Raw genomic sequence first — 14,422 nt, 5'->3', positions numbered from 1 at the left:
GACTGTGAGGACGTTACATAACAACTTCCTTATTAATTAGAGACATTTTTACTGCTCTAGTGTCACTGCTTAGGTACCGGTGACAGGTAGATGCAGACACTGACTGACTAGCGGCAATTTTTAAAAATTTAAAACCTGACAAGTGGTTTTAGGTGGTTTTCCAAAAAGGGCTTGGTGACAGTCTCTAATCCATCTCAACTCTTTTTATTTTGATACTCCTGTAAGACAAATATTAATATAAATCTCCTTTTACTAAAATTTAATATTGAACAGCTTACACTGACATTTGCTTTCCTTAACTCACTGCTGTGTGATGGGACCAGCAGGCCTCATTTTTGCCCCAGGCCAGCTTCCTAGACCAGGAGCACAATAGTGTTGTGTGTTGAGCTTCTAACAGTGCAGGGGATTGTTTCCAGTCATGCAAAACTGAGAAAGCAAATACTGCATCCAGCTTACTTTTTATTTCCTATACACACACACACACACACACACATATGTGTGTATATATACATATATATATATATATTCTGGTTGGCAGATAAAGGAAGTTAGGAAGAAAAATAAGCCAAGCCATCAAATGTAACCATTTTTCCCATTCTGAATTTTAAAACAGCATTAAGTCAGTCACACTTAGTTATGTCTAATATCACTGCTCCTACAAAGAAAAAGGTTAACATGGAACAGGCCATGGCTCCCTCAGAGATGGCAAATTCACACAGGTTACCTGCCTTGAAAGACTGAAAACGGCAAATATTCAAAACTTCAGCAACCACGGGCACTGGCCTTGATGAAGCAAAGGAATGGTTAGTTGAAACATTAAAGGGCAGACAGTAATTCAAACACTTCTACTCCTCTGAAACAAAAACCACGTCGCATATCCCTTTGGACACAAGTTAAGTGTGCGTCACACTACTAAATGTTAAAACGGTGTGACTACTGGCCTCTACTGAACTGACTGCAACGTCCGTAATAAATATAACAGAGAAGTATTTGGTCGGAAGGGTAACCAACTGAACGTTCTGTATCATGTAAATGGCCCTTCCTTGCTTTCTTGTGTTAAGGTATATATTCTATTTGTATGGAATTCATTCAATGCTGAAACCAATCTTCTTACTCTCTTATTTAAAATCCTTTAACGGGACTGCAAGATCCACAGGAAAAAACTCTAATTTCCATAGAAGACCCTTTACCATCAGACATCAAACTACCGGTGACGGCTTCAGCCACACACCCCTAACGCTCTAGCCGCATTCCGATCTTCTCTATTCCTGTAACACGTTACAATCTTTTCACATCTCTGCGTGTTTCTGCACTTGTTGGTTCCCTTAGCTTCACAGTCTTTCTTTAAACAAATTAATCTAGTTTCAGTGCGATCTTTTTCAAGGAAATCTTGAATCAAATAAAAACAGTCTATCGCTCCTCCTTTTCATTCTCCAAACATGTCCCCTGTGCGGTGACACCTGTCATGCAGCCCCTGCTTGTACTGGTTTTCCACCCCTTCAGATCAAGTTCTACAGAACTATAAAGAGGAAACATTTCTAGGTTGTTACATTTTATTCTATCTTCTTTCCTTTCCTACCTTTTCCCTATAGCAGCGTTTCAGAGAGTTAACTGTCTTAAACCCAGGAGGGAAAAAAAAAGAAAAAAAAGGAGGGGAAGGAAAAATAGAGGGGGGAGTACACCCTTCAAACATAGCAAAACATCTTAAATATTTTCTCTTCATCTTGCCACAATTTTCTCCATGCAAACTGTTCCCCAAATTTCTTGGTCTCACTCTCCAAAACTTCTCCCATCTATTTCCTCTCTCCCAAGAGAACCCTGTAATTCATAACACGAAATCATTTACTGAGCCCTCCAAAGGCTCCATTCTCACTACCAGGCCCACCCCCCACCCCACGACTTCGTCTCAGTTCTTGCTAAGTGGGCTCAGTTTGGCCTCTCAGACTTCACAGATAGATCAGAATGAGCAGGGAGCACACTGAGGGCAGAGAGTTAACAGGGCAGAGGCTGGCATCAGGATAGGCAGGGCTTTGCATGTCCCTGAGAGGGCAGAGATGGGACTCCACTGACAGGTTCTGAGCACAGGAGACCATGCCTTGCTTTCCATTTTTAAAGGAGCACTCAGGCTGCTGGGTGAAGAACAGACTTCAGGAGGTCAAAGGTGGAGAGGAAGCTACCGGAATAATCCAAGGAAAAGCTGAGTGTGGCCTGGACCGGGCAAGTAGCAGTGGAGGCATTAAGACATGGTCAGCTGGGGCTTCTCCTGCCTTCTGAGACGCCTCTCTATGTCTCTGGAGTGACATCTCCTAGGGCCACTCTCCCTTTCCGAGATGACCCACGCTCCAGGGCTGTTCTCCCTTCTGAGATGGACCGCAGTCTGTCTATGGAATGTGTCTCTCTAAATAAACTTGCTTTCACTTAATAAAAAAAAAGGGACACGGTCAATTTGATATCTCTCAAAGTAGAACTGATTGACAGATTGGACTAACAGATTGGTAAGAGAAAAAAGACTCAAGGAAGACGAGGGTTTGGGGCCCAAGCATAAGAAATATATAATGACATGGAGATGGCCAGGCTACCACAACTTGGCAGGTTTTTTGTCTAAGAGGGGAAAGAGAGGTTTTCCCCAGGCCAGGGTTTACTAACCACCATGCAGAACCACCAGCTTCCGTGACTAACACTGTTCTTCTTTTCTGAGGCACTCTCCTTCCATCTGCCGCAACGTATGACTGCCGGCTGCAGGCCCTGGGCCGACTAGCAGGGGAAAGACCATTACACAGAGTGTGACAGGGACTGTGGGAGGGCTAAGTCGGAGAGCATAGTTAAATCAGGGTGAAGACCTTGAAGAATAAATTTCAGACCGATAAAAGTTAGCTCCCTAATTTATACATAAGAAATAGCACAGCATAAACATGATGGCCAGATGGTAGGTCAGAAAGGTAGCAGGGATGCATAAACCTCATAAGCACCCAGGGAAAGGCTTTTTTCTTTTTTGAATGACTGGTATTCCAGTGTCTAAGGAGGGCTGTTCCAGTTTAAGTCTTAATCCTGAATTGCAATTTAATTTACACACAATTTGAATGCATATCAAATGAAGGCCGCTTCATCATCCCTGCAAAGACTGGAGAGTACTTCCCATTGAGCCATGCCTCACGTTCCATTTTTCTCTTTTCAGTTTTCATGGGAGTTTGCCCACAAGCATAAGTTTTAAAAAGGAAAGTTTCTTCAAGTCATTAAAAAGAGATGAAACTTTTACAAGTAACATGTACACTAAATGTACATATTTAAAATTTTTCTTGGACAACAAAATAGCAGTCAAATAACCCAGCAGTGTGGACAGGAAGTGCTACATGACTGGCTTTTCAGTTTAAAAACCTTAAAAGGAACGTGTAAACTGTAGTGGCCACGCATTACACAGAGCTTCCCATTAGAGCAGAAGACTCCGGGAAGCACTTTTCTCTCCACCCGGGCTGCTTTTCAGGAGGGAACACTGCTTCTCTCCAACCATCCCTAAGTATCTGAAGGTGGAATGAGAAACAACAGACGCCGTTTCAGAGGAAGAGAGAACTTCACTAACAGAGAAAGAAAATACTTCCCTTTCGCTGCTTAAAAAAAAAAATCCCATTTTACAGTGCAATGGCAAACGGTGGAGAGAGCCCACAAGCCTTGAACTTGGTACAAGAACAAGTGGAATCCTTGCAAAGGAACTGAGGCTTCTTCCTGGATAACGGAGGGGGCCAGGGCAGGCAGGGACGGGGTTACAGCATCTCTAGCAGCTCCTAGAACCTGGGAGCAGGGCCAGCCAGGCTGTGCAGCTGTGGGAGGGAGCCTCGTCCTCGCTGCAACCCCGCCCTTGGGCTTCCACACCCAGCGCAACCCCCCAGCCCCCTCCCCAGGCCAAAAGAAGCAAAGAGGTGACACTACCAGAGAATCTTGGTGACTGTGCAGACTGCCTAAGATTCAGTTCACCCTGTTTTAACAGCACAGACAAGCAGGGTAGACATTCTTCAGGAAGGTCCATGCACCCACGATGGGAAAACAGCTTCACAAAACGTACCCATACCAGTTTTAAAAAATATTTTTAGCAGAAATTTCCTGTCACATGATTACATTTCTACCACACAGCAGAGTTTCATTATTCTTTGAAAGAATCAATTTCTCATTAATATGCCCTCTAGAATTTTGGAGGAAAAAACAGTGGCTTAATGCCACTAGCAATCAAAAAAAAAAAAAAAAAAACCATGCCTGTCCCTGCAACAGCTCAGCGTCTTACATGGAAAACAAGAAGACGGGGACGGCGGGATGTGTCTGCCTGCTTGCTGGGACAGGACAGCACTCCATGCAGCAGTCCTAGAAAAGGATGAGTGGCAAACATTTCTTCGCTTTGTTCGCACCAGAAATGGAAGAAAAAAGAGAAAACTTTTGCTTTCTTTCTCTTCATTCTCCCATCAGTGACTAAAGTTTCAAACTTTTCTAATGTTACTAAGAATGAGTCAGAGAAACAGAACTATATTAAAACTTGTAGTTCACTGACCCAGAAACAGCCCCCAGAAGAGCTAAAAACCATGAAAATAGTACACATTTTAACGTTAAAGTGAAAAAATAATATGAACCTTATTCTTAACTTAAAACCAAACTTTGCAGCTTTCATGTCTCTCAGCATGCTGTGTTACAGACTGACCCACACACTGGAAAAAAAAAAAAAGAGAGAGAGAGAGAGAAATATACATCAGAAAATGAAACCACTTACCTTGATCAGTGGACATGCTTTCACGTATATTGATAATCAGTCTACTTTGGTTTAATAAGCAAATATTTGGCTTCTACTCTTTTAAAGTTCATGTAATAAAATCTCACTCCTGGCTTTAAAGCCTCTGATGGCCTGCAGACCCCACATGCCAGCCGGGAGCTCGGATGGTGCACTGCTCACTTCAGGACCTTCTTGGACCTAACGGCTCGAGGACGACCTTGTGCATACAATGCCACACCTCCCCAGAGGAGGGCTGCTGCAGAGTGCTTCATGAGACCACGTATTGGAGGATGGAGAGATGTCTGTTTTTTACAGTAAAACAAACAACACCGGAGGTCCATGGGCACTTCAGATGCACTAGAAATGCATTTGGGAATAGGACAGTTTATAAACTGACTAATTCCTTAACTGTTAGTAATGCTCCCAAAAAGCCAGCATGAAAACAGTTTGTTTCCACTTGAACTGGGTCCATGCCCTGGACCAGAGAGGTTACAGATTCAAGATTCACATGCTTGAAGATGTTAAAATGTCATTCTGAATTATCTCAAATATTATTCTGCCACTTAACGACTGCCTATCCATTTGAGCACAGCTCGCTGATCTTACTGAATAAACAGTGCAGAGTGGATAAATACTCCTCAAATTTCCTAAGAAAACCAAAGTTTATATTTTATTTCGGAACATTATTTAACTGGTAAGATATTATTTATTTTTCAGTTTATAGCATTTAATCAGTATTTCCAAAATTCTGCATAGCCCTAAAAAATTAGTGTCAATTAAAATATTTGTAAAAATCACAATGAAGTAACAAGCCACAGACATCACTCTTACAGTTCAAAGTCACCTCTCCAAAGCCCTCCTCAGTGTGTCCAGATGCAGTGGTTCTCACACATCAGATCACCTGGATGGCATTTTATTGATTTTTCTTATTACATTTTTTTTATTGAGTTATAGTCATTTTACAACATTATGTCAAATTGGATGGTGTTTTAAAATACACACTGCCTGGTCCCCTCAGGAGTTGAATTCAACCAATCTGTGGTAGAACCCCAGAATTTGCATTTCTTTTTTATTTATTTTTATTGAGTTATAGTCAGTTTACAATTTCTGGTGTACAGCACAAAGTCATAAATGAATATACATATATTCATTTTCCTATTCTTTTACACCATGAGCTACTACAAGATATCGAATATATTTCCCTGTGTTATACAGTATAAACTTGTTTATCTATTTTATATATACCAGTCAGTATCTGCAAATCTCAAATTCTCAGTTTATCCCTTCCCACCCCTCTTCCCTCTGGCAACTACAAGTCTGTATTCTACATCTGTGAGTCTGTTTCTATTTTATATATGTTAATTTGTCTCTCTCTTTTTTTTTTTTTAGATTCCACATATGAGTGATACCATGTGGTATTTTTCTTTCTCTTTCTGGCTTACTTCATTTAGAATGACATTCTCCAGGAGCACCCATGTTGCTGCAAAAGGCCTTATTTTATCATTTTTTATGGCTGAGTATTATTTCATTGTATAAATATACCACAGCTTCTTTATCCAGTCATCTGTCAATGGACATTTAGGCTGTTTCCATGTCTTGGCTATTGTAAATAGTGCTGCTATGAACATTGGGGTGCAGGTGTCATTTTGAAGTAGGGTTCCTTCAGGATATATGCCCAGGAGTGGGATTGCTGGGTCATATGGTAAGTCTATTTTTAGTCTCTTGAGGAATCTCCATACTGTTTTCCACAATGGCTGCCAGAATTTGCATTTCTAACAAGCTCCCAGGTGACGCTGACACTACTCATCCAGGACTGCAATTCAGGGACCATACGTGGAGAACCACTCGGGCAGAGACTTTCCTGTCTAGGGTCCTGACACTCCCTGATGCCTAAAGCTCTGGCTCAATTGTACCTGCTTGGGAACTGCTTAAAGTCAGGGCAGGTGGGCAACACTCCAGACGCAGCGTGAGGGTTATGTGTTACATATTCAGATGGGACTCACAGGAACTTCCATCTGCTCATCAAACAGTGGACTTATCAACTTAATAATTCTTAATAAAAGAAATCTGCACATTAGGCATGAATAGGTTTTAATCTAAAAAGAACAGACAATTCAAACATGGAGAAAAGGAGTCAAAGAAAGAAGGATAAAAACCTGAATTATCGTCTATGTCCTTCACAAACTCTACCCATGTGTTTAAATTTCACTGTGACAGGGAAACTGTTTATATTTGATTCCAAAACCACTTAGCCTTGGCAAATTTCAGTGATGTAAAAAGCAGAATGTTTCCCTGTCATGAAAATGCACCAACTTCTGTGCTTCCTGAGTTTTGATGGCAATGTGTAAATTATAATCTCAGGTTTGGTTTTCAAACAAATACCTTTTCTTTTTCCGTAGCTAACATTTACTTTGTGCCAGGTGCTCTGGTAAGCACTTTCCATGCAGCATTTCATTAAATCCTCACTGTGAGGTAATAATAATTTATCACTATTTTACAGAATGGAATGCTTTTCTGTAAAAGGAATAACACAGGTGAGGTAAGGAATAATAATTACCATTCTGCAGAAGAGAAAAGTAGGTTTAAGATGTTAAAAATCTTGGCCAGTAACACTAGTAAGATAATAACCTTGAATAAATTAAATTCAGTTTTGCACAATAAATTAAGATACAATAGAATCTAATTTTGAATCTATATGGACAAAAACTAGAAAACCAAAATATGATTTGCAACTAGGAAGTGGTAATTAAAATATCACTGAATCTCACTGTCCACAGTAGATAATCTGCAATTATATTCAGCATCCACCACAAATTTGTAACTAAATTTAAGCTACCCAACAGTAGCCACAGCAGTTTCTTATAAACAATCACTTCCATATGACCCAGCAATCACACTGCTAGGTACTTACCAAGTGAAATGAATACGTACATTCACACAAAAACCTGCACAAGAATGTTTACAGAGGTTTTATCATAATTACCAAAAGCTGGAAAACACCCAGCTGATCTTCACTCAGTGAATGGATAAGCAAACTGTGGTCCACCCGTACAACGGCGTAACACTCAAGGAATGAACTGGGGACACGTGTGTGCATTAGAAAGAAGCCAATTTAAAAGGCTCCATGTATAAGGCTCCACATTCTGGAAGAGGCAAGCATACAGGAACAGAAAATAAATCCGAGGTTACAGGGAAAAAGGAGGAACTGCTTGATTACAAAAGGGTAGGACAGAATTTTCAAAGGTGATGGGGCTGCTCCACATCTTAACATTGTGGCAGTTAAACGACTGTAAGCATTTGTCAAAACTCAGAATTACAAGCTAAAGAGGGAGAATTGTACTGTATATAAATTATCTCTTAATTTAAAAAGATTAAGGAGCAAATAAAAGCAATTTATTCTTTAAAAAAGCAGGAGGCTGTGAAACAGATGGTTTGCCTTGGATAGTATAAACTCAAAGCTAAGTGATTTTTAGTAGACCTATTGCCTTTCTCATCATCAACAGTAGATAATCCCTGGCTCACTGTATCTTTTTCCTGTGATTTTTATATTAATTCTTTAGTTAAATGTTCACTTAAAGTCCCAACCACATATATTGTTCAGGTAGACAGCACCTCCCAAACCAGTGTTTCCAGGTGGATGACAACACAATCCTGGATTACACTGCTGCCCATTCTGGGTTTTAACTCGGTTCCATTACTCTTCTACTTTGGAAGCCCATGACGAGACGCTACACATCCTTCTAACGGCGTGTGGATAGCGATAGTTTGTGTATTTTAGGTATGCAGTTTCGGAGAAGAAACCTTGTATCTGAAACGTCATCTGACCTCAATGATTCTCTTCTAATTAAAAATACTTACTTCTAGAGAATGAAAGGACTGATTTCTTATCTCAACTATGGAATGGATCCTCATGCCCCAATTTATAGCTTGTCTGACATTATCTGTGTGGACTTCCTGCAGCACATCACTCATTCGCTCGGAGGCAAACACACTTTTAGGTTAGTGATATTTCTTCTATCTCATCACTTCCCCTATCATGGCCGGCTCTTTAAGATAAAGGCATACTTTTTTTTTTAATTTTCAATTTTGTTTTTGTTCTAATTCCAGGTAACTGATATTACCTAAATTCAAAGCAGAAACAAACTTAATTGATACATACGGTGTTTCTTCCTTAATTATGACCATTACTGTTCTTACAGAATTTCTCTGGATTCCTCTCGATCAATGCCAGGTAACTATCCTAGACTGGACAAGCTATGCATTTCCTGTAAGTAAATCACATTCACTTTATCAAGTGGTTAATTCTGAGATTTTGAGTTCTACACTTCCCATCTTGCCACCAGCTACATTTCTACCTCTCCTACTCTAAACTCTTGAATGAACCTATTCTTAGATCTGAGAATAGTTTCATTAAAGAACATACACAAAGAGGGGAGGGTATAGCTCAAGTGGCAGAGCGCATGCTTAGCAGGCACGAGGTCCTGGGTTCAATCCCCAGGACCTCCTCTAAAAATAAATAAATAAGTAAACCTAATCTACCCCAAATAAAAAACATACACAAAGCACTTAAGTCGCTGGGCACCTACGTTCATTTCTCTTCTCTGTTCAACCCCTCCCTCTGCTTCTGCCTCACCCATCTCACAAGGGAGTCACTCTTTGCAAATGCTCTCTCGGGCAGTTCAGTGCCCCTTCCTTGCATCTCTCTGTCCTACCATGACAATGTCCCCCTATATAGAGTTTTAGCACCGTGGTTGACGTGTATTGCAAACAAAACATTACTGCAACTATTAAATAAGTATAAAATTTTCATTGGGGAAGATGAAACAATTCTAGAGATAGTGGTGCTGGTGGAAGAACAACGTGAATATACTGATGTCAGAGAATAGCACATTTAAAAATGGCTAAAATGGTAAATTTTATGTTATGTATATTTTACCAAAATTAAAAAAAAATTGTTGCAACTAGATCACTTTTCCTCCATCAACTTATGCCACCCAACCTCAGGGGGGCCTGTCCCACTGTCCCTCAATCTGTTTGCTCATGGTTATGAATTCTCTAGCATGGCCTGACGACTGTCTGTACTGTTCCTTCGCATTCTTCCCTTTCTTCAAGATCTCCTGTGGACAATCGATTCACTCAAGGGCTGCAGCTCCTCCCACTGCGCACAAGATCCTGAAACATCTAACCCCAGTACCAACCTCTCTTTTCAGCTCCATGCTCTCATTCCATATACCTGGAAACTACTTCCTTCGATGGAAAAAGGAGGTTTGGACTTCATCTCGAGGGATAAGTAAGATTTCACCGGGCAGCAAAAGAAGGAAAAGGATCTTATTTCAGGCCCTAAAGTGAGGAAATCTGTGGCAGACTGGCAAACTTCACTGTGGCCTGCACCACGATCACCACTTGCCAGCTGGTAACCCTCGATGGCGGCTGACTGCACTGAGAATGAAATGCAAACTCCAGGCAGGGCCTGAAGGCACTGTCCTCTGCTCACCTTTCCAGTCTCATCTCTTGCCACTCTGCTTTCAAAATATGTTCCCAAACCACGTTCCTTCCATCAATCACGGGTTTTGAGAAGGAAGTCAAGAAAAATGTTTTCTTTTCATAAATTTCCACAGGAACCTAACAATTATTTTTTCCAGCTTTGAAATAACCACGCAGCTTCCAGAAAAGGCTCCTCTGAGGCTTTAAGAAAATAAAACTTAGGCTTTGCCCTAGCCAGGTCAGATAAAGGGTGAAGTACAGCCAGTTACTTCTCCTAACTTGGGAGAAAAGAGAGAGAGCTTTCATTTCTCCCCCTTTTTAATCAGCTACCTTATCCAGATTTCTTTTTACTACTGTCTTCCTTTCCCCAGTGCCCTAGTGTGCAGCTTGCTGGTGTAACACAGCTGTCTAGGCCTCTTGTGTTGCCCAAATATTCCTAAAGGGCAAACTCAGAATGCAGAAAGAAAAGACACCCTAAATAAAACCAGCACCATCCTATTTTTGCAAACCAGCCACTCTGTTTATTTCTTCCCTTTTATCCCTCAGATAAAATGACACAATTAAACAAGAAGCTTCCTTTTTGATGCCATCTCAGAAGTGTGCTACAGGAATAAAGAGAATCCCAAAGAAAGACAGACAGAACATTAGTTGATCCACATTGCAGTAAGCTTTCAGATAACTTTTCTAAGTTATTGTCTTCATGGTAGGAAATAAGATCAAAGATAAAAAGGGATCTAATTTTTTTTAATCCTGTTTCTATCATAAGGGCTTAACTAATGAACTGGTACTTTCAAATTTACTTGTTTGAAGTTTTTAGATTATTATCCTGGCAATCTATAAACTGCAAACCTTACCAATAATGCTGAAACAGATTTTTAATATTACCCTAAGGATTATAAAATGTCCATAGTCTTTAAGACACATACTTTAGTTTGAGCATTAACCACTAGCAGAACTCAAGATAAGAAACCGTATGTTGGCGAACAGCTCACCATGTATGGGGCATGGCTTATCTTCATCCTCTACACAGGTAACAAAGGCAAGTGTGTTTAGAGTCTAGGCAGATAACACAAATGGGTTCAAAACAGTATGAATTAGTTCCCTGCGGCAAATTAGAGAATGATTTTTAATTTAAATTTCAAAACTCAAAAAAACTCTGTGTGAGTCAATGAAAATTTTGAGCCATCAGTCTGAGATACCTTCCAAAATTGTTTTATCCACTTATTTACAAAGAATTACGGCGTCCCAACACGGGACTCAATACAGTATACATGGCACACTACTAAGCCCTTGGGAATTTTTTTTAGAAAGTCCTGATTATCACTTTCCTGGAATCTCATTTTTCTTTAGCCACACTGTTCTTTCCAATTCCTATGGCCTTACGGTCTTCACATATGACTAATTTCACTACTTCTGGATTTCCTTTTGAACTTTTATTTATACCTATAATTAAATAAATGTTCATCCAATGTCCTTGTTTAGTATTTGTCTTTCCTACTGTTTTGAAAACTTCTGGACATCAAGGATCATGGCTATCTCATTCATTGTTATGAGCCCCGTGCACGCTGTATCAAATACACAATATAATCTCATTAAATGGTCTGTTCTAATAAGTCAAAGGGAGAGCAGACGAGTAAAATGGTGACTGACAAGTTTGCCCATCACTTGTAGGTGCACAGGGGAGGGACAGGAAAGGCTTTCTAGGACAGTGGTCTCCAAACTTTTTCATGGCACATCCTCTCAGTATGAAATCTGGGCATCGCACTCCCAAATATGTACGTACCCATTCCTGCACGCACGAATGTGTATACGTATACGTTAAGTACAGTATTACGGCGCTAAAATGCATACTATAAAACACAAAAATAGAACTTAAAGAAGGATAATGTAAAGACAAAAACACTGTTTTTGAGAAAACAATGTAATTCAATATGCTTTGTTTTTTTTTTTTAAAGTGTCTTGGTTAAATATTTCGTGATACAGACGTTTGAAACAGTAGACATAAGCCAGCTTACGTCCATACGTGGTTCTGATGATTGCCCTAGCTGAGAAAGATACCCCGTTGTAAAGGGAAGAAGTACATTGTCGGCTACGCTCACTAAATCATGATACACATTTTTCAGTCCCATTTACCGGTTATGCAAAGATTTTCCTTGCAATTCTTCCAGTGAACTTCCATCTGCCTTGATGTCATAAAAGGTGTTACCATTTTTTCACTTTTGAAAATTTGGTCTGAAACCTACTAAAACTATTTCCAAATTTTTAAAACAAGGTAAAAGAGATCTCTAAGTTTGGCTGTGTGCACAGAAGTGAATTTTTTTTTTTAATTTTTAAAAAAGAAAAGATACACGTATCAATTTTGGTGAGAAAATGACACAATAATAGAAACACTTCCAAACAATCATTTAAAAAATGCTCTGTCCAAAGAGCACTTCCCTCTGCTGACTAGTTACTTTCTCACTCATTCAAATGTCACCTTAACTTCAAAAAGATACGTTGTGTTTATTTTTTTGAATATATCTGCTAGGTAAGAACCTGCTAAATATGTACTGATAGACACTTCTTTTTACATCATGAAAGGCTAGTCAACAGGGAAAATCTGCATTTTTTGTTAAAAAAAAAAAGATACAATATCTTTGGTCTGACAACTCGTTTAAGTACTATGCCATCATATAACCTTCAAACCCCTGGGTGCTACAAAATATGTTTATGGTCACTTATTACCAAGTATTGCCAGAATTCCACTATCTAAGATAACGTTATCTCAGTCTATTTAACCAGCCATGCCTACAGTGTCACGGGCAGAAAGGAGGTGAGTGAGCTTGTCACTGCCCACCCCCCACTATTCCCTCAGAGTTCCTCACATGTTCTGACACACAGGACGTCCCTGATGACATCTGACTGGATAAAAATGCCAGAGTAAGTCTATAACTGTTAGGAATGCTTAAGTGTCTTTTTTTTTTTTTAATTCCTTAGGCAAAATGTTCCAAAAGGATCTGCTTCCTGCACTGCAGTGTTTCATCTTTTGTACCCCCTGGGGCACATAAGCCTTCACAGATCATTGCTCTAGAGACAGCAACTTCTAGAAGACAAGGAGTATTTATATTCCTAGGTAGTGTTTCATAGAAATTTTGTATATTTCACATAATAACCCTTCATCTTTAAGTTATTCCTAAAATTGTCATAAAATTAACATAAATGTATTATACCAATGATAAAATTATGACTCTAGGAATCAGGCAGCATAAACAGTAAGTGCACTACAGTAAATTTAAAAGTAAATATACTAGGGGGAGGGTATAGCTTAAGTGGCAGAGTGCATGCTTAGCATGCATGAGGTCCTAAGTTCAACCCCCAGTACCTCCTCCAAAAATAAATAAACGTAATTACCTTCCTCCCCCTCAAAAAAATTTCTGAGTAAATATACTATACCAATTTGAGAAAATATCTCCAGAATGATTTTAAGTTAATTCTTCCAAAACTTCCATCATATTCTCTAGATCAGTCTAGATGATATGAAGACTGTCTAACCCTGTGGCTCAATTCTAAGGATATCAATTATGATAATAAAAAATAAAGAGAATTTCATGATTACATTTCACCTAAAAGTAACTGTGAATAAACTTGGTAAAGAAATATTTGAGAAAGAATGGCATTGGCATAATGAAAAATAACAATTTAAACATTAACATCTTTTAGTTTTGGATTAGAAAAAATCCTTTTAGATTCTTTTCCCCCCCTTTTATGGGGGGGGACGGGGGGAAAGTAATTAGGTTTATTTATTTATTTATTATTTATTTATTTATTTTTAATGGCAATACTGGGGATTGAACTCAGGACCTCGTGCACGCTAAGCACATGCTCTACCACTGAGCTATAGTTCCCCCACCCCGCCGAAAAAATCCTTTTAAATTATAAGAGCCAATCCTAAAGAAACAGTCATCTCAAACACACCCAGTAGCAGGTAAAAATGAAACAGGCATCAAGGAGACAAAATGGTAATGCATATTGAACACCAGAAAACTACAATGCACATCATGTGGCTCTGCTACTTCGGGCAAGCTATCCTAAACGAAGTGTACGTGTAAAGATGAACGTAATGTCACTTAGGGAAGGAGAAACTCAGACGCAAACCAACAGCGCAACAAAATTATTTTTATAACTAAACTCCCTCCCCAAGACAAGGAC

At 39.5% G+C, this 14,422-nt stretch overlaps 1 protein-coding gene across 5 annotated transcripts in view; it reads right to left on the bottom strand.

The window, feature by feature from the left end:
• FGD4 (FYVE, RhoGEF and PH domain containing 4) overlaps positions 1-14,422 on the bottom strand; it is a 169,141-nt gene that overhangs the window by 74,993 nt on the left and 79,726 nt on the right. The window contains exon 1 of one of the 5 annotated variants that reach the window (XM_010954106.3): positions 4,751-7,709. The exons of the other annotated variants lie outside the window; for them this stretch is intronic. Coding sequence (XP_010952408.2) covers positions 4,751-4,766 — 16 coding nt within the window. The 5' untranslated portion in view covers positions 4,767-7,709. Of the gene's footprint in view, positions 1-4,750; positions 7,710-14,422 lie in introns of those variants that run through there. 5 annotated transcript variants of the gene reach the window in all.

Source organism: Camelus bactrianus, chromosome 34 (genome assembly GCF_048773025.1).
Source record: "Camelus bactrianus isolate YW-2024 breed Bactrian camel chromosome 34, ASM4877302v1, whole genome shotgun sequence".
NCBI classification, from domain to species: Eukaryota; Metazoa; Chordata; class Mammalia; order Artiodactyla; family Camelidae; genus Camelus; species Camelus bactrianus.
Note: the sequence above shows the minus strand (reverse complement) of the source record. Positions and strands in the feature narration are given on the sequence as shown.